The sequence below is a fragment of the Haematobia irritans genome, chromosome 4 (genome assembly GCF_050003625.1).
Source record: "Haematobia irritans isolate KBUSLIRL chromosome 4, ASM5000362v1, whole genome shotgun sequence".
Classification (NCBI taxonomy): Eukaryota; Metazoa; Arthropoda; class Insecta; order Diptera; family Muscidae; genus Haematobia; species Haematobia irritans.
In genome coordinates, this window is record NC_134400.1 from 46,813,056 (window position 1) to 46,834,992 (window position 21,937).

The 21,937-nt window shown below is 32.3% G+C and overlaps 1 protein-coding gene across 4 annotated transcripts in view; it reads right to left on the minus strand.

The window, feature by feature from the left end:
- The window catches only part of bbg (PDZ domain-containing protein big bang), a 627,951-nt gene that overhangs the window by 1,379 nt on the left and 604,635 nt on the right, over nt 1-21,937 (minus strand). For all 4 annotated transcript variants that reach the window (XM_075305498.1, XM_075305499.1, XM_075305501.1 and 1 more), the window contains 4 exons: nt 1,164-4,267; nt 959-1,087; nt 460-895; nt 260-394 (listed from right to left, as the gene is read on the minus strand). In XM_075305498.1, the coding sequence (XP_075161613.1) occupies nt 260-394; nt 460-895; nt 959-1,087; nt 1,164-4,267 (3,804 nt within the window). The remainder of the gene's footprint in view (nt 1-259; nt 395-459; nt 896-958; nt 1,088-1,163; nt 4,268-21,937) is intronic.

Sequence of the window (21,937 nt, forward strand, 5' to 3'; positions counted from 1 at the left end):
ATCATCTAGAAAATAAACTAAATAAATGAAATAAAATTAAATTAAAGTAAATTATTTAAGTCGAACGAAATAATACGTTTCGCATATTAGAAATTGGCTCTAAATGTGTCAACACTAGCTAAGGTGTGCTTCAAGTGCTCTTAGTACAGATCTGGCGCGGAGATATATGTACGATATGTGTCTTATATATAATTATACATATAATTAATTTAATTTAGCTTTAATTTAATATATATAAATTACTCTCATTAGTTCTTACCCATAAATACTTTCTTCACCACTAAAGGTCGGTTGCCCAGGGGTGAATCGAAACCTCCCTCAATAGAGAAACCTAAACCACAGCTATCTTTGATAATTTCCACAACTCGCGCACTGTTGCTTGTAGAGGATTCTTCTGTAAAGATAAAAAAGTTTTCTTTATTTTTTTTTTTTAATTCATATTCGATTTTTCTAGTTCACCTTGTGCTCTAATTTCAGCTTGCAAAGCATTTCTGGTTTCTTGGGCCCTTTCCAAAAGTTCACTTGTAGAGATTTTGCTTACATCCGGTCTAGACAATTGTCGTCTAGCTCTAATACTGGCCAAGGTGGCACTATCCGTGGTCGTTACACCTGGTGGCTGTGGACTACTACGAGTACTGGAACTTGTGCTCGATGGTGTTGTATTAAGATTGTGTCGACTATTTGCACTTGATGCCTCCTCATTGGATATAACATCTAGATCGAGATCTAATGATCTGGAAGCTTTGTGATAATTACGCTTTTTCTCGTAATCTATCTCGGTAGGCTTCTCATTAAGGCTTGAGAGAGAGCCCAAAGAAGAACGCTTCTTGCTTAGAGGTTTCACCACTACAGATTCGGAACGTGTTACAACTAGCACTACTTCAGGTCGTGGAGTCTGTAAATAAAGGAAAGTTTAAATAGGAAAATAGACCTAGCCAAAGGTGCACTTGGATCTTACCTTTAGCACCGTTATAGATTCTCGATGTGTTAAACCGCGCATGCTCATGCCATTAACGGCCAAAATGCGATCACCCTTCTTCAAACGCCCATCTTTAGCCGCTGGAGTATTGGACAAAATCTTATGAATCTACATAGAGGAAGTGGAGAAAATTTTAATGAAATATTTGAGAGTTGGCATATCGTTGTTTTGTTTTCACACTTACCGTAATTTCTTTAGCTTCATAATCTGAGCCGCCGGCCAAAGTTATGCCAATACTCGATTCCGGCGTATCCCTTTGTAGGACAATAATAAAGGCTTCGGGTGTTTTAAGAGGTGGATCGGCTTCTTCGATAATCTGTTGTATGTCTTGAGCAGTGATCAAACTCTGATTACTGCCAAGCGATGAGAAACTACCGAATTCGGTGGTATTCTCTTGGGTCGATGAGACATTCTGTGTGGTTGAGCTAACGCCTGATGACGATGAGGCAATCGAGTCCAACGAGGAAAAGCGTTCATGATAATTGCCTTTGTGTTGTGACTTTACGTTAAGCAAATTGGATGTGGTGATGGATATGGGAGATACGGTGGAGGAAGTGTTACTATTGGCCGCAGCAGAGCGTTCGAATTTCTCCCGAATTTCGGCTGTACTAATTTTCGGTGTTGTCTTACTCGATAGACTGGTATAGGTGGTTTTGGTGGTGGTACTACTTTCGAATTTTTCAAAGACAGGTTTCAAAGATCTTTCAGGCGTTCTGTTCATGGTGCGCGATTTGGCCACTTCCACGTGCATCCATTGTGACAATTCACTGCCATCGCTGGACTTTTTGCCACTAAGAGGTGAAATAGCCTCAACGGCCCTCTGGGGGCTTAGGGGTTGAACAGGCTGGGAGCTTATGGGAGCTACCACTTTGGCTGGTATTATATTGGAGGCCTTGGGTTTTGTGAAGGCTTTCTGAGTGGGATCGGCTTTGAAGCTCTGCTTACGTTCCTCATCGATAAACATGGCACTGAGCTTAAGGGGCGAACTGCTATCGGCCGATTTGCGACTGCTGTCATCGGTGTCCGAGGTGATTTCCACATAGGCGGCCACATTGATTACCTTATCGACCAAATTCTGATCGGTCTTGGTCACCAATTTGTAGTTGATGGGAGCAGTGGGCGAGACAGCTTTGGAGGGTAAGGTAATCAGGGAACTGCTACTGGACATCAGAGATCGTGGTTTGGATTTATGATGTCTTCGAACTTCATCCTCATCATAGCCATCGGTACTGTCCTCATCATCGTACGGCCGATTACGCATAAGGGCCGATGTGTCTCCTCTTCCATTACGGCACTTGGCTGAGGCTAAGATATTTTTGCGATTTGTGGCGGATTCATTGGATCCAGACTTCAGCACACGGCGACTCAAGTCCACGGTAGGTGTGCTACCCACCGATGAACAGCTGGCCTGGGATCCAGAGCCCGAGGTTAAGGTTGATGTGGTAGAACTGGCTATGGAGGTATTCGTCTCTGAGGACAGTGTACGGGTAAGGGCAAATTTCTCAGGCACTTGGGGTACACATGGAGACATGGGTGGTGAGGAAATGCGCGAGGAGAATACAGAATCACATGAGTCACTTTCTTCATGCAACATTTGGCGTGGTGTTGCCACCAGAGAGGTGCGTGGAGGTTTGGCTGGAGGAATGGTATTTAAAGCTTCTAACCTGCGTTGAGCCACCAGAGGTGGTACTCCCTGGCCACCGAGCTGGTGTCGTGCACTCGATGGGGCTTGCGTCAGATAACTGCGATTGTTTGCTATATTCGCACTGTTACTATGCGTCGAAACATTCAGGGGTCTCAAAGGGTTGTTGATTCCCGATGCCGCTGGGGTGGACGAAAGAATTTCCGACCTCTTGGCAGGTCGCGGTCCCATACTATTCGCCCCCGTCACTGAGCCCACACCACTATCCGTTGAATCGGTGGATGAGGTATTTCCTGATGCTTTCATTTGATCACTGTCACGGCTTTTGATTTCGGGCAAATCCAATATGGGCTCCAATGGCACATGGGGCCGATCTGGTATAACCAAACCCCTTAATTTGGACAAACTACGGCGCCTTTGCTCCAGGATATTGGTTATGGCCGCCTTGCGGGATGCTTCATCTGGTACATAAGCTGGTTGACCCGAAAAGCTAATTTGCCTATTCAAATTCTGCGTGGACGCATGGCGTCTGGGCAATGAGGCATAATTTTGATTGAAATCGGAATTGAGCGAATACAGGGAATGCATAGAATCGGAGAAGTTGTTCTGTGAGGGCAAAGGCTTGGACAGTTGATAGAGACGTGCAACTTCACTAAGGTTCTCCACACTCATGGCACGAGTTTTCTGCATATTGGGCGTCACCGAATAGCGTGTATGCGAGGAACTATCCAATAGGTTCTCAGTGCTTAAATTCAAAGGCTTAGTGGAGCTATTTGATCGTGAGAAACTAATGGTCTTAGGGGTTTCCAATGGGGCAGAATCGTCATTGGAGAACATGGCAATTTTATCACGAACACTCTTTTCAGACTTCTCATCCTTGCGCCAGTCACTGGATCTGCGAGGAGCACTTAAGGAACGTTTGTAATCGGCCGAATCATATGAGGGTGCCTCCACTTTGTGGGCTGTGGGTGTAGTGCTACCACTGCTGTTACCACTCGACAGATTCTGGGTGGAGCGACTGCTTCGTGTATCAATTATAATCTTAGCAGGTGTACCCACTGTTACTGAGGGCGTAGTTGCTCTTGAATCTTCCACATTTACCACCAAATCTTGGCGATAGACCTTCCGTGGAACGGCTGGAGGTGGGGTGCTTTTCGGTAGAGGTGGTGGTGATGATAACTCGTGACTTTGGTGGCTCTTCTTATCCATCATTAGAGGTGATGTTTTCTGATTTTCGACTTCCACTATCGTTTGGGTAACACCATTATTTGTTGTACTACTGACATGTGTTGTCCTTGTACTAGCCACCATTGTTTGGCCCAATTTGGAGGCAGCATATAATTTCTCTGTGTAAATTGTATTACTTGGGTCACCCGGTGCAGCACCTTTGGTTGTTGTCGTTACACTTTGCATTAGGCTGGTGGTCTTCATTATATTACTGGGAGAGCAGGAATTAGAGTTGGCAGAGGGCAGGGGTACAATTAAAGGTTCTGTGAAATTTGGTGGAAATTCATGACCATCAGGTGGTAGACGTGAATAGGTTGGTGGAGATGTAAGTGTTAAATAATCACTGACAATTATGGGCGTGGTCTGTGATATGACATGCAGGCCGTTCTCCATTTTGTTTAGATGTCTTTGTTCAAGATCTGCACGAATTTTGATGAAAGGCAGATGCCAAGAATGGGAGTGAGGGAAGGTGCATGGAGAGAAGACAAAAAACATAAGGTTAGTGAAAGGGTTTCGAACACATTTGGAAATATATTTTGGTATTCAGATACATATAAATGAGTTTACAAATAATAGGAATTACATAAATAATCTGCAATTAAATTTAAAAAAGAGGAAATCAAAGTTAAAAAGGATTATCAGAGAGAGAGAGAGAGAGAGAGAGAGAGAGAGAACGAGAGCGAGGATTATCGAAAAATAGAACAGCGGAGCGAAATGGATTAATAAGCCTATTTATTCCCCAAAAAATCCAGTTATACTTTGTCATCATTATTATGAATAATTTCATTCAAAACCCTTATTTGAATAAAGCCAATCTGTTTAATTTTTTTTTATTTCAAAAGAATACTTTCGTTTTTGTTTTCTTGTCGTACCCACATACAAAGTGAATAAATTTGGTATTTCCCTCCGAAACCAATATAAGGTTAGCTTAAATCATCGGAGTGTTTGAGTGGGCGCAAGGGGATGGGAGGAAACAAAGGGCCAAAAGCCAAACCTAGAAAGTTTTAGTTATCCCCTGAATTATAATCCGGCCTTAGAAATTTTCATTTACAGGGGGCTCCTCCTCCTAAGAGAAATTATATATTTGCAATTATATCTTAACACTTGTCATACCATTTCATAGCCCAAAATATACAATGAATAATAGTTTGCATTTGATATTACTGTATAATGGTATTTTGGTTGAAGTAGTAAAACAAACTGAGGTCTTGTGTTTTCTTTTTTTTTGATAATTTATGGGAGGGTTGGAATCTATGCATAAACATACATATTATTAATTGCGTTTTTATTTCTTCATGGTTTTATGAAGAATCTCTCTCTGAATGAAAGACACGTTTTTTCTGTCTGTTTTTCCTAATATAGAAATCATTTCATTTTGTCTTTTTTTGTGGGAATTTAATTAAGACGACATGGTGTTCAGATTTCTTTATTTCCATTTCTTGTTCTTCAATAATTAAAAATAAAAAAAATGATTCAAATTCAAATGGCGAAATTGGAAATTATTACGAAGATTCCAATTTTGCCAACCGCTTTATGATATTTGTTTTAATGACAGTTCATTCGATTATTTCTAAGCCGCCAAAAAATACGTTTGAGTTTATTCAAAAAGAAATGTATTCGTGATGGAAGTCAAGCGTAATAGCTTGATTGCGCTGATTCAACAAAACGAATGAAAAAAAGAGGAAGCACGCTCAAAATAAACCCAGCCAACTACACTCAAATCTATGATTTGACAGTGGCATAGGAAAAGAGATATGTTTGTACGAATTTATTTCGGCATAAGCCGGCTATCATGCAAAACCTTTTTTCGTAAGGTTCAAGTGTGGTTCATTGTTGGCCTGCCTGAATTTATTTTGATAATTGGTTGATAGTTTTGCTGCAAGTAGAGGATGCCGATGAGGAATGTGGTAATTCCGAAACGTGCGTCCATCCAACCATCTTGCCGTCTATAGGGCTTTGCCCAAATAAATTTGACAAACATTCTTTTCCTCTGTTGGTTAAGCTACACTTGTAGTTTAGTCAATGCATGGTTTTAAGCTGAAATCAAAAAACAACAACAAGATTTTATTTCTATAGAAAATTTTGTCATAATTTTATTTTTGTAGAAAATTTTGTCAAAAGTTTATTTCTATAGAAAATGTTGACAAAATTTTATTTTTCTAAAAACTTTTGTAAAAATTTTATTTCTATAAAAAATTTTGTCAAAATTTTATTTCTATAGAAAATATTGTCAAAATTGTATTTTCATGGAATTTTTTTCAAAATTATATTTCTATAGAAAATTTTGTCATAATTTTATTTTTATAGAAAATTTTGTCAAAATTTTATTTCTATAGAAAATTTTGTCAAAATTGTATTTCCTTTGAAAATTTTGTCAAAATTTTATTTCTATAGAAAATTTTGTCCAAATTTTATTTCTATTGCAAATTTTGTCAAAATTTTATTTCTATTGCAAATTTTGTCAAAATTTTATTTCTATAGAAAATTTTGTCAAAATTGTATTTCTATAGAAAATTTTGTCAAAATTGTATTTCTATAGAAAATTTTGTCAAAATTTTATTTTCATAGAATTTTTTCAAAATTTTATTTCTATAGAAAATTTTGTCATAATTTTATTTTTATAGAAAATTTTGTCAAAAGTTTATTTCCATAGAAAATTTTGACAACATTTTATTTTTCTAAAAACTTTTGTTTCTATAGAACATTTTGTCAAAATTTTATTTCTATTGCAAATTTTGTCAAAATTTTATTTCTATTGCAAATTTTGTCAAAATTTTATTTCTATAGAAAATTTTGTCAAAATTTTATTTTCATAGAATTTTTTTCAAAATTGTATTTCTATAGAAAATTTTGTCATAACTTTATTTTTATAGAAAATTTTGTCAAAAGTTTATTTCCATAGAAAATTTTGACAAAATTTTATTTTTCTAAAAACTTTTGTAAAAATTTTATTTCTGTAAAAAATTTTGTCAAAATTTTATTTCAATAAAAAATGTTGTCAAAATTGTATTTCTATAGAAAAATTGGTCAAAATTTCATTACTATAAAAAATTTTGTCAGAATTTCATTTCTATAGAAAATTTTGTCAACATTTTATTTCTATAGAAAATTCTGTTAAAAAATTTTGTAAAAAAATTCTACCAATCTACCTACTGTTTAGTAGGTAGGGTTGGTACCAAGTTCTAAAAACATATATTCCAATTTGGCGTCATTTTTTATTTGGACGACATTTTGGGTATTTTGTATAAAACACAAGGCTAAAATGAGTTGATGCCGAATAATTTCCATTGACTCAACGTTGCTAAAAAAAGCGTCCAAATAAAAATAACTCCTCAGTCCCCAAATAATTCTAATGGGAAAAATAGACGATATTGTTTTTTGATATTGAAAATAAATTCGTTAAGGCAAAGGTAAAAATATGGCCAGTGATTTTGTCAAATTTGACAGGTTGTTCATTATGCGCAGGCGCGGACTTTAGTAGCAATAGTAACTTGGTAAATAAACTACAATTGACAAAGAAACCAAGAGAGTGGAAAAACATAATTTTTAATAACAAAAAAGCATTTTGAAAATCTACACTTACAACAAAGAACTTAAAGACAAATGGCCAGAACATTTGGCTGTTGAGATTATTTTTAAGCTTCAGACATGTGGAGGAGATCCCCATATCGAACGACAAGGTTGAACTGACCGCCAACATAAAATATTGTGTTCGTATGCAAAACTACCATAAAAGATACACACTTTTATTTTTCCGCCAACAGACAATTTGTTTTACAATTTTTTTTTTACAAAAAATAAAAAAAAAACGTTAACAAGATCAATATATTTATTCGAGGACTGGGATCTTGATTAGAAGCCAATAACTAGAACAAAGAAAATTTAAATATGACACATACCCGTAATAAAATAAAATATTTGAGGCTCCATAAAGTCATTGGAAAAATGTCTATTTATATAAATGTATGAGGTAGATTTTATCCGTCCTTCACTGCATATAATGATATTGGAAGTGAATTTTGCAGTTGCATGTCTAATCGTTAGAAACAAATTTGTTCTTGTCAAATCGTGTCACAGTTGAAAATATTTTGTTAAATGAACTTAATACATAAAAAAATGGAAATTGTAAAATAAATGACTGGACAAACTTCACGTTTGTCAACTATTTTGAATTTTTAAAAATGATTTCCATTGAATTATTGTAAATGAATTATGACCTGAATTACTGTTAATGAATTTCCATAAAATCATAATTAAATTATTATTTTGAATTTTCAAATTGCTGAATTAAAATCTATTGTGAATTATTGCATATTAAAATTTAGTACAATAAGTTAGCTGGTTTTAAGTTTCTTTTCTATCGCTCACTGCTAATTTTCCTGTCGCATCATAAAGGTGAGCCTCTCTCCTCATTTCTATTTTCCTTTTTTATCATCAATAAATTTGTTGTTGTAAATTCACGGATGAAAAAGACTGTTTTTCATATGTTTGGCTATAAACATTATATGTTTGGAACACAAATTTTTAAACACACTATTTTTGAATGCAAGCATATAATGTTCATAAACTAGCATAACATGTTTGGGACATATATGTTAATATGTTAGAACATATTATGTTTGGGACATAAAATGTTTGTAAATATAATATGCTTGGATGCAAACATATATTAATTTAGAAATAGCCTATAAACATATATGTGTTTAGTAGCTTGGAGCGCTATTTAACAGGGAGCGATATTGAATTAAGTTGGTGGTTGTTGCTTGTTATTACAAAATTAACATTTTATTTTTACTTGGGCAATTGATCAGCTACTTCTTTGATTCTTACAAACTGTGTGGTCCGCTGTTCGAATCCCCGTCCGGCAAAAGGTAAAATTAAAATAAAAAAATCATAAAATTGAATAATTTCTTCTACAATGTTTGTATTACAGAAAAAGGTGCTAAGAACTAAAAATTCTCGTGGAAGTGAAAAAGATATGGGGGAATATACAATTAGGCAGAAACAAAATTTTGAGCATTCAGGTCGAAAACCTATGTTGTTAGCACCTATATTACCTGTTTATTTTCATAATTCATTATGATTGTAAATATATAAATAAATAAATAAAATTTTGAGCACCATATTGTTTGGGAGAATTTTTTTAAGCATATAATATTTTTGGGTGCAAAATGCTTCCAAACATATTATATGTTCACATAATAACATATTGTTTTTTGGAAGACAACATTATTGAATTTGGATGCAAAAATACAAAATGTTTGGAACTTAGACTACCCAAACATATATTGTTTAGACCAGTATGCTTTCAAACATATTATATATTGGAAGAGATCAAACATATAAATGTTTGGGCAATACCCAAAAATGTATATGCTTGAAGCAAAATATGTTTGGGAGTATATGTTACAGAAGCGATTTTTTGTGAGGGTGTTGAAACTCACTGTTTGTTCATCTTTTTATTTCTTACATCACTTTCGTTTGGATTTTAATTTATTATTTCTCATTAATTTGAGAAATAATAAATTGGCCTATACAAAAGATACAGTCCACTTCTCATACTCTTCAGGGATTCCACCATTGTTCCATTCATCCCCGCTATCGTTGGTATCCCCCCACACACCTGTGCAATGACAATATTATTAAAGAAGCAAAAAAAATAAAAACACACACACACCAAATTTAAATTATTAAAAAAATTGAAAATGTACTAGTTAACCCGGTCCGTTTCGGTTCGCCTTACGGATTTTTTGACTGAGAATCTTTCTTAAAAAATCTTGCATTTTAAAGGAATATTTTGAATTAACTAAGTCAACCATATCTTTCGCAGGTTAAAATAATAAGACAATTTTTCTGAAAAAAAAAATCCAATTCTAGTTGAAGTCAATTTTGAAAGTCACATCAGTTTTTTCCTTTTTATTTTTTAATTTTTCATCAATACTGAAGAAAACTACCTTCAAATAAAAATACTTGAAAGTTGTTTTGCAAGTTTTCATATGATTTGATGAAATTTCATAAAGTCTATGAAATATTTCATAGAAAAAGAAAATAAATAAAACACGCCTTCCATTTTATGAAACATTTCATATTTCATAATTTTCTTCAAATTTGATGAAATTTCATATAATCTATGAAAGAATTAATGCAACTATTTCTTCAATTTGATAATATTTCATAGATAAATTTCTTCAAATTTGATGACATTTCATTTAATCTATGATGTGTAAGGAAAAATAAATAAAAATATTTTTTGCATTTGAAACATTTCTTCAAATTTTATTAAATTAATTAGAGTTTTTTGGAATTATCGATTTGGAATTTGAATCATACACTGAAAAAAAAACATGCCCGGTTCCAAAGATTTGGTCTTTACTTTAAAAAGTTTTGTATTGACTCCGAGCCAAAGAAGCGGAGAATAAAAGTAAGGATACTTTTAAGACACAATTCTCTTTTAAATTTGGGGTTTGTATACTTGCTTCTAGGAAGCAAATATTCGTTTTCGCTTTTTCAGCTTTTTTCTTCATATGCTATCAAAGTCCTTTTAAAAACGAGTTAACGACAACTTTATTTTCCAAATTGAGATTCGACTTCCAGTAGAAATTATGCTATGTTTCAAGTGAAAAACGTCTTTAAAATAAAGTGTCGAAAAACATGTGCTATATTTGAACGATTTTTTGCTTTGTAGTCAAGATGCAAAAAGACAACAAATTTAAAGACAATTTCATTAAATTTAAAGAATTTTTCTGAATTAGTAAGGTCAAGTTGACCTTAGCCCAAACATTTTTTCTTTCATGTTATGATACCCATTTTTAAGTGAAATCACTTAATTATGAGGGCAATATGACTTCATTGAAAAGTTTATCGACTTTTGGACAAGGAAAAAAACTTTATATTGGAGAAATACGTATTCTATGCTAGGCTAAATTTGTATTCGTATTTTAAAGACATGAAATCTTTGACCTCACGACAATATTTTTGTATCAGTGTATGTACATCTATAAATGTAAATTTAAGTTTTTTACTTAAAAAGTCTGGAAAGAAGGACCTTCCCCTCCTGTGCAAATATCAACAAATAAAGTACCCACTTCCCATACAGTCACCACTCTCTACTTTCGCTGCATATTTCAAGAAACTTTTTTTCAAAAAAAAAAAAATCAGGCGAAAAACATCGAGGAACTTTAAGTTTTCAAAGGGGAGGTCTCCCTACCCGACCAAATATCGAAAAATAAAGTAGCGGCGCTATGTATAGACCTTCCACCTTCCCTGAAAATTAAAAGCAAATCGGAGAACTTTGGTGCGATTTGCAAAAAGTCGGGCAAGTCCAATTTTATACTGTGAACTTTTCTTTTAGCAATGGCTCAATGATAAGGGAACTCCTTTTCCCAGCAGATCAGTGAGATACTCACGTTTATCACCAGCATTATTGAGAGAGAAACCCCCCCGCTAGGCTCACACAAATTTTTTTTTCAGATTTTATCACAAAATTAATGGATCCAATTAATTTTTTAATTGAAATGTTTTCAATCACGAAATCAAAAAATACTTGATCAAAAAATAAATTGATTTCATGAGCAAATTTCGATTAATTTTTTTAATTGATTCAATTAAATTTTTAATTGATGTCGATTGCAAAATTCAATTATTTTTTTTAAACAAAACTATTTTCTAATTGCTATACTATATTTCAATCACTTTCTATAACTATTTTTAATGCTTTTTAGTTTGATTCAAAAATTTATAGTTTCAAAACAATTTTTAATTAAGAATTTTGAAAAAATATCCATATTTTTTTAACTGTCTTACTCTTCCGAGTTTGATTAAAAAGTTAATTGTTTCAATTAATTTTTTAATTGAAAATTTAAAATATTTCAATCATTGACTTAATGTTTCTAGTTTGATTAACAATTAATAGTATCAATTAATTTTTTAATTGTAAAAGTTTTCAACTTCAATCAACATTTTAATTGGGAATATTTTGGTGATATTTTTTTCTGTGCTTAATAGAAAAAATACCTCTATATGGTAACATAGGTTCCAAGAAATATTTTTCTTGAACAAAAAAAAAATTATAATAATAATAAAATTGAATAAATTGATTAAAATATCGGGAAATGGTTGAAAATCCAAATTACAAAACCTGCTAATCCCACACTGTTAGAAAAATATGTTTTTCATATGTTTCGATATAAACAAAATGTGTTTCGGGCACAATTTTTAAACACAATATATTTAAGTGCAAACATGTAATGTTCTCAAACTAACACTAAATGTTTGGAACACATATGTTAATATGTTAGAATATATTATGTTTGGGGCATGCATGTTTCATAAAAATTATATGTGTGAATGTAAACATATATACATTTACAAATTTCGAGTAAACATATATATGTTGTGATATTTTATTCAGAGAGCGACAGAGAGAGAGACAGAGTATAGAGAAAGAAATAGAGATAAAAACCGGGAGGGTCGACGAAAGATATCAAATTAACACAGCGAGAGAATCAAAAGAGAGCAATTTCTGTGAAACCGCTTATATGTTGTTTCGGAAACTGCTATGATAAGGCCAAAAATTGTATATGCTTAAGTATAAATATTATTTAATTTAAGCCTAATTATTATTTAATTTGTGTATATTCTAAAATTATTTATGTATGTTTATACTCGACCCCACGTTCTTCCTTTGTTAGAGTTTTTGAATTCCTTCCAAAATTTCAAACTTTTATACCAAAACCAGTTTTTTATTACAAAATTGTTATTTTTGCAATAAAAAAATAATATCTTAGCCAAAAGCTCAGTCCATTTCGTTTATATCAAGCACTGTTTCTGACTGTAAATCTTTAATAACCCACATTTCGAAGTTTCATTATAAAAATTTAATATAGTAAATTAAAAAAAAAATTGGTGTTTGGTCGGAGCAGGGATTGAACCCACGACCCTTTGCATGTACGGCAGACATGCTAACCACTGCTCCACGTTGCCAACACATGTATGTTTCTGTTAAATAATGTTATGTTTGCATGGGCTCGTGGGCGCTGCAAACTATGCTATATAAATGTAACTTATAACGATAATTGTCTACTGGTGACTATAACAGCTACGTAGCTCCGTGGTAGTGTGTTGGCTTACAAACTGTATGGTCCTCGGTTCGATTCTCCGTCCAGGCGAAAGGTAAAATTTAAAAAATTAAAAAATTGAATAATTTCTTCAACATTATTTGTATTACAGAAAAAGGTGCCAAGAACTAAAAAATTTCGTGGAAGTGAAAATTATGTTAGGGAATGAGCACAATCTTCTTTGGGGCAAATTCTTCCAAGCATATAATATTTTTGGGCTCAAAATGCTTCCAAACATATTATATGTTCACATAAAACAAACATATTAATGTTTCGGCAGTATCCAATAATATATGTGCTTCCTGCAAAATATGTTTGGAACATATGTTAGAGAGTCGATTTTTTTGAGGGTGCAGTCTGCTGTAACAACGACTGTACGTTTGCCCGAGCCCTCCCTGTGGGCAAAAAAAAAAAAAAACAGTTCGGTCCTCAAAATATTGCTAGATGTGCCAAACGAAGTGAGGTGTGGTGCACACACACCCGGCTGCGTTACCGTTGAAAATTTCTGAAAAGTGGCACAAAATCTGGCATTCGAAATAAAAGGTGGCACATTTTTTATAAAGAAAGAGTATCAGTTAAACGCATTTATATCAGTGTTTTATATAGAATTGTGAAGTAATTAATTCAGACCCTCAGAAACCCAACAACCATTAAGGTTTTAGAGGAACGTGAAAGATTAAAAAATGAGACATTGCCCTAATCTGGCTTAGATATACCTAGCTTCCGTCGTGAGCATGATTTCAACTAAAAATCAAAGTTGCTGCTCGGACATCTCCTTACTTTCGGTATGGCTATTGTATTGTGATAGCGAATAAAAATAAACCAGATTTAATGTACGCCATTTCTACTCAATAGAACTACATTTGCGAAATGACAATAATTAAATTCTTTTATATAATCTCCCTAAAAAGTTATTTCCTATGGTTATTTGCATAACGTGTTTGTCTAAAGAATGTTTTAGTTTCAAAGCTCCATAAGAATAGACAAAAGTTTTTGCTTTAGTGTGGCACATTATTTTATTAAAAAAAAAGAAAACAAAATAAGATGCATTAACATATGGAAATTTAAACAAATAAATTATCACAAATTTGGTGGTTTGCGTAGTATGCACCCATTTCCTTATATACAATAATAAGCGAAAATATTGCATGTAATAAATTCGCCCATATATGGGAGGATAAGGGGATATGCATATACCCCTCTTTAGCAGTTGGTTTAGATAAGGTGCCTAATTGTCATCATTTTTTGGGTATAGAAAATTGTTGCTAATGATTAAACCACAAAATTTCAATTCAAAATTTTAATATGGATAGAATTATCTTCCAAATCTATGGATAATTAGCTATAATTTTCGGGAGAAAAAAACAAACAATCAAAAATTATTTTTTCTTGGCTTGGCTTAACATGTATCCATATTGAAGGCAAAACTAGAATGTACGCCTGTCATATGGATATCATGCAACTGCGCTACGATCACAAGTATTGGTAAAATAATTAGAATACAACCAAATTCGGGCGAATCTTAAGTATCCGCCTTCAAATAAACAGAAAGTTTCATACTTCTTATGCGGGATTTTTGAATTTTTTGTTTAAGATTTTTTTAAAAAAAATTTATTTTATTGGCCAAATAACGACAATGCAAAATTGTAATCACTGCTTAAAATTTTTTGAATTTTAGATTCATTTCAGATTTTATTCATAACGTCCATATAATCCAATAAGTATACACTGAAAAAAAAGCATACTCGGTTCCAAAGATTTTGTCTTTACTTTAAAAAATTTGGTATTGATTCCGAGCCAAAGAAGCGGAGAATACAAGTAAGGATACTTTTAGGACACAATTCTCTTTTAAATTTAGGTTTTGTGTACTTGCTTCTAGGAAGCAAATTTTAATTTTTCGCTTTCTCAGCTTTTTTTCTCCATATGCTATCAAAGTCCTTTAAAAACGAGTTAACGGCAACTTTATTTTCCAAATTAGGACTCGACTTCCAGTAGAAATTATGCTATGTTTGAAGTAAAAAACTTCTTTAAAATAAAGTTTTGAAAAACATGTCCTATATTTGAACGATTTTTTGCTTTGTAGTCAAGATGCAAAAAGACAACAAATTTAAAGACAATTTCATTAAATTTAAAGAATTTTTCTGAATTATTAAAGTCAAGTTGACCTTAGCCCAAAAATTTTTTCTTTCATGTTAAGATACCCATTTTTAAGTGAAATCACTTAATTTTAAGGACAATACGACTTCATTGAAAAGTTTATCGACTTTTGGACAAGGAAAATAACTTTATTTTAGAGAAATGCGTCTTCTATGCTAAGCAAAATTTGTATTCGTATTTTAAAGACATGAAATCTTTGACCTCACGACAATATTTTTTTCAGTGTACATTAAAGTTGTTTCGTAAGTATAGTAAAGTGAATTCTTTCGATTTAGACATATTTGTAATATGAAAACAAGTAAGGAAAGTCTAAAGTCGGGCGGGGCCGACTGTATTATACCCTGCACCACTTTGTAGATCTAAATTTTCGATACCATATCACATCCGTCAAATGTGTTGGTTGCTATATATAAAGGTTTGTCCCAAATACACACATTTAAATATCACTCGATCTGGACAAAATTCGATAGACTTCTACAAAATCTATAGACTGAAAATTTAAGTCAGCTAATGCACTAGGGTGGAACACAATGTTAGTAAAAAAACAAATATGGGAAACATTTAAATCTGAAGCAATTTTAAGGAAACTTCGCAAATGTTTATTTATGATTTATCGCTCGATATATATGTATTAGAAGTTTAGGAAAATTAGATTCATTTTGACAACTTTTCGACTAAGCAGTGGCGATTTTACAAGGAAAATGTTGGTATTTTGACCATTTTTGTCGAAATCAGAAAAACATATATATGGGAGCTATATCTAAATCTGAACCGATTTCAACCAAATTTGGCACGCATAGCTACAATGCTAATTCTACTCCCTGTGCAAAATTTCAACTAAATCGGAGTTAAAAATTGGCCTCTGTGGTCATATGAGTGTAAATCGGGCGAAAGCTATATATGGGAGATATATCTAAATTTGAACCGATTTCAACCAAATTTTGCACGCATAGCTACAATGCTAATTCTACTCCCTGTGCAAAATTTCAACTAAATCGGAGCAAAAAAAAAATGCCTCTGTGGTCATATGAGTGTAAATCGGGGAGCTATATCTAAATCTGAACCGATTTCAAACAAATTTGGCACGCATAGCTACAATCCTAATTCTACTCCCTGTGCAAAATTTCAATTAAATTGGAGTAAAAGATTGGCCACTGTGGTCATATGAGTGTAAATCGGCCGAACGATATATATGGGAGCTATATCTAAATCTGAACCGATTTCAATAAAATTTGGCACACTTTACTACACTACTAATTGTACTCTTAGTGCAAAATTTCAACCGAATTGGAGTAAAACTCTGGCTTCTGGGACCGTATTAGTCCATATCGGGCGGAAAGATATATATGGGAGCTATATCTAAATCTGAACCGATTTCAATAAAATATGGCACACTTGACTATAGTACTAATTGTTCTTCTTGTGCACAATTTTAAGCAAATTAGGGTAAAACTCTGGCTTCTGGGGCCATATAAGTCCATATCGGGCGAAATATATATGGGAGCTATATCTAAATCTGAACCGATTTATTTCAAAATCAATAGGGTTATATTCTGAGCCAAAATACATACTTGTGCCAAATTTGAAGTCGATTGGACTAAAACTGCGACCTAGACTTTGATTACAAAAATGTGTTCACGGACAGACGGACATGGTTATATCGACTCAGGAGCCAACCCTGAGCATTTTTGTCAAAGACACCATGTGTCTATCTCGTCTCCTTCTGGGTGTTGCAAACATATGCACTAACTTATAATACCCTGTTCCGCAGTGTGGCGCAGGGTATAATGAGGGGATAAAATGATTCGCAATATCCAGAACAAAGTGCAGAATTACTAAAGAACACATACATATCCCTTTCGAAACTATAAGTAATAAGAATATATAATCGTAAGTTCGGCCGGGCCGAATCTTAAATACATGAATTAAATATAATAGTTCCACCCTGAAAGTCTCTCGTCTTAGCGGATTCCTTTGGTGGATTTTAAGAATCATACTATCTCAAGATAAACGGTTCAAATGATACGCTTCCCGAAGACAAATTTAAAGATTTTACATATGGAACCTATACAAAATTCTGGATTTAAAAAATCATTTTGGTTTTATTTTTTAGAGGAATTTCAAACATCTCGTGTAAAAGGGAAAAAAATTATAAAATATTGCCTAGATTTGAAATCTAAATTATGTGTAACACCATTCTTTGAATGAGTACGAGAAGTAAAATTACTTATAGTTTCTACAAAATTTTAAGAAAATTTTACCAAAAATCTACCAAAAAAATATCATATTTTGAAGATTTTGATCAAAAATTTGTGGTAGTATGAAAAAATGTTTTTCCTTTAGGTTAGGTCCATATGCAAACTAATTTATTGACAATTTATCGAAGGGATTTATATGGTAAAAGTAGGCTAGAAGTTTTCTTTAACTTTTTTGCATATGGGGGTAGAAGTTTACTTCAGTTACTACTTCTACAAAAAGGTAGAATTTACTCACAATGGACTTTGGTAGTAGGACCTAACATGAAAGTTAATTGAATTTATAGAAAATTTTATTTCTGTTTTTTTTTTATTTACTTGGATCCAAAGATGTTGACCTTCCCTTAAGGATTTTGGTATTGATTCCGAGCCAAAGATGTGGCTTCTTTAAAATAAAGACATTTTTTACGGACCTCCCTGCACACAAAAATTTTTTTTTTCTGATTCAATCACCAAATTAATTGATCCAATTAATTTTTTAATTGAAATGTCTTCAATCACGAAAATGATAGTATCAATCACAGTTTTAATTAGGCATAGAAAAAATTCTTGATTAAAAAATTAATTGATTTTTTCAGCTAATTTCAATTAATTTTTTAATTGATTCAATTAAAAATTTAATTGATGTTGATTGCAAAACTCAATTAATTTATTAATTAAAAAAGGTAACTATTTTTAATTACTTTCTGAATTGACTTAGAGTTTTTATGTGGATTAACAAATGGTTGTTTGAAATACATTTTTAATTAAAAATTAAAAAAAAATCAGCACTTTTTTTTAACTGAATTAGTCTTCCGAATTTGATTAAAAATTTAATTGTATCAATTAATTTTTTAATTAAAATTTTAAATTTTTCAATCATTGGCTTAATTAACTTAATGTTTCTATCATGATTAAAAAGTTAATTGTATCAATTAATTTATTAATTGAAAGCATTTTCAACTTCAATTAACTTTTTAATTGGAAATATTATGGTGATATTTTTTTCTGTGTTACATTAATTCTAGGATCATTAAAATTAAAATTGGATACAGATCTCATTCATTGGGGTTTTATTTTCTTTTTGCGATATATTAATAAAGGCATTTATGTACAAACAAATTCCAATTATAAAATCCAAATTATGACAAGTACTTCAAAGTAACATCAAGATCTACAACTTCAGCAGAGAGACACAAAATTTCAAGATTTGTGTCCTAAATTTAATGAAAAAAATTTTTTGAAGCAAGGATTATAAGCTTTCTTGTAATCAAAATGTCATTGTTTTAAAGAATTTTGTCCTTAGCATTGCGTAAATTTTGAGTCCTAAAATTTATGTTGCATAATCTTCCATATTAGGTCAATATTTTTTTCAGTGTATAAAAAATTTCGTCTAAATTTTTTTTGACATGTTGGAGTTTTTAAAGCTTGTTCTTTGAAATACAAGAAAGCTTTACCAATATAGTCTAATAATTGAAGTTATTAGATCGTCCAATAAAGGGAACTGATGAGGATGTGGAAATTCGAAACAGCTGTCTTTCCAACCATTTTTGACAATATTTTTGCCTTTCCATTACATCATAATAAATAATATGTAATGACAGGCTCATACAGGAGTCTTAATATCATTACATGTACTAGAATACAATAATGTACTTCGAACAACAACAGTCTCGAATGCGCATCATAGATGATCAATGCATTTTGAAACAAACAGACTGAATAAATCAAATCAAAACGAAACAAATTTTATTTCTATAGAAAATTTTATCGAAATTTTATTTCTATAGAAAATGTGTAAAAATTTTAGTTCTATAGAAATTTTATTTCTATAGTAAAATTTGTCTAGACTTTTATTCCTAAAAGAAATATGCGAAGTATTTCTTATTTGGAGAGAAGAATATTATGCAAAATCTACCAAAACATCACGAATTTAATCTACCAAAAAATCTACCATTCTTGGCAACCGTGCTTCCAACCCCTCAACAAGTGAAATCGGGAGATCGATCTATAGGGGCGCTTTACCAAAACATGGACTGATAAAAGCTAAATTCGACACAGGCCATTGTTAGCCTACATGACCTCTAGATTTTTAATTTCAATTCGAATTCTAGAAGCCCTAAATGTCATAATCGGGAGATCAGTCTATATTTATTTATTTATTTTACTTATTTATTTACGCAGCTAATAGCAGCCTGGACTTTACATAATACTGTTTAATCAGAATGAGATTATATTTTATTATATCCTAAATATACACCAAGATTTTGCGATTTAGGGCAAATCGGATAAAAACTATGGTTTCTTGAAGCCCAAAAAGTCAAATTCGGAGATCGGTCTATATGGGGGCTATACCAAAACATAGACATAGACCCTAAATCGGGTTTTGGCCTTCAGTTTTAAACTCTATCTTCTGTAAACAACGAAAAAAACTCTGTGCTAAATTTCAGTACGATAACGCCATTATTGAAGGCTGTAGAGTGATTACAACAGACAGACGGAAAGATGGACATGGTTATAAATTAAATAATGGGACATTTTCAATATCGTAGGGTGGGAGCCACCGTGGTGCAATGGTTAGCATGCCCGCCTTGCATACACAAGGTCGTGGGTTCGATTCCTGCTTCGACCGAACACCAAAAAATTTTTCAGCGTGGATTATCCCACCTCAGTAATGTTGGTGACATTTCAGAGGGTTTCAAAACTTCTCTAAGTGGTTTCACTGCAATGTGGAACGTCGTTCGGATTCGGTTATAAAAAGGAGGTCCCTTGTCATTGAGCTTAACTTGGCAGCACTCAGTGATAAGAGAGAAGTTCACCAATGTGGTATCACAATGGACTGAATAGTCTAAGTGAGCCTGATACATCGGGTTGCCACCTAACCTAACCTAACCTAATATCGTAGGGTGAGTGCAGCAAATGTGGTATACCCATTTCTTTTTCCATAGTCAATTTTTTTGTTTTTCTCCGACGAGGCTAAGATTTTACCACATTCATTTTACTAGTGTTAGCCATCCACGCAACTATGAGCGTAAAATAAGAAACCCATAATTTCGGATATATTTGCGAATTTATTAAAAAACACATTAAGCACGAATTCATAAAATGTGCAGGTAATGTGGTACACCATAATGTAGATTTTTTTTTGTAAAAAAATAAATGCAATATATGTATCGCAATTGCATACATTTTATGCTTATTTAGAACTCGTCAGTTATTTACATTCGAAAATTAATAAATTGAAAATATTTATACCTTCACACAAAACAATATGATTAAGAACCACAGAAAAAAAAACATTCGAGCACGGGTAAATGTGAATTCGTTCAACTGGCACAAAGAAAGAGTTGCAAAAATCTAACTGATCTTCGATTGCTTCATTCTCTGACATGCACAATCTATTCAGCTTTGTTTAGTTATTCGTATGTTGTTAGATACAGAAAAATAAAACTAATATACCATATTACCAGCCTGTACCACATTTGCTGCACTCACCCTATCATTAACATTGACCATTAGCAAAACCAATGATTCTATTATCTTGGCCGTTATCATATATTAACCTTATTGTATATAAGTCAATCTAATCATTGATGTCTGATAAATATTTTATTCAATATAAATTTGTCCTCTATGGCTAGTATCACATCAAAATCGTATTAGTCATATGTATATAGATTCACATTTGGCAGTAATAATAGCAATTTACACTATGTGTATTAATAAGGTTATAAATTTCTTATTAATGCAGATAAGATAAGATGATAAATAACGAAATAAAAATAATACCATGGGAATATTGAAAGATGATTATTATTTCTAACAAAGAGTTATTCCATAAAATTAAATATAGGAAAATATAAACGAGTCCAACAGATGGGTCAGAGGGTTTAGCATAATAAATTCCAATGAGCCGATTTTTTTTGTCACAAGTTGTAAAAAATGGCTCTAAAGTTAATCTATCTTATGAAGGAAGTAATCATAAATCAAAAGCTCACAGATGACGGACATGAAACGTACACTAAGCATAACTTATTGAGCGTACATTTTCAATTGATTCAAGAAAATTTATTAGACCTAATTATTCACTCAAAAAAAAAGTGAACTCTCTATTTCACTAAAGCCAATTTAACTTTATTTTAGTTCATAGAATTATTATGTTTGGAGAAAGTTTTCTTTACTCTAATAATATTTTGTGTACGTTAGTTAAATTAACTAAACCCGAGGAAAAAAATATACTCAAATGAAGCATAAAGATGAACTAAATTCGTGTCTTCCACAAAATAGTTCAGAATTTCTTTATATTTATAAATTTTACCAAAAATGTGTCCATCATGAACTTCGTATGTCACTAAAGACATTCTTGCAATTTTGAACTCCAAGTTTTTCCTTCAAACTACAAAATTTGCTTTAACAAGTGAAAAAACTTAGTTATGTCTAATAAATTTTCTTGAATTTGTCGAAAAATATTTACTTATTTTTATGACATCGGCGTGATGCCAACGTTTGTAATACTATTTAGTTAAAATTTTCTACAAATATTCAAAATTTTCTAAAATTAACAGAAAGTTTTCTTCCTGGT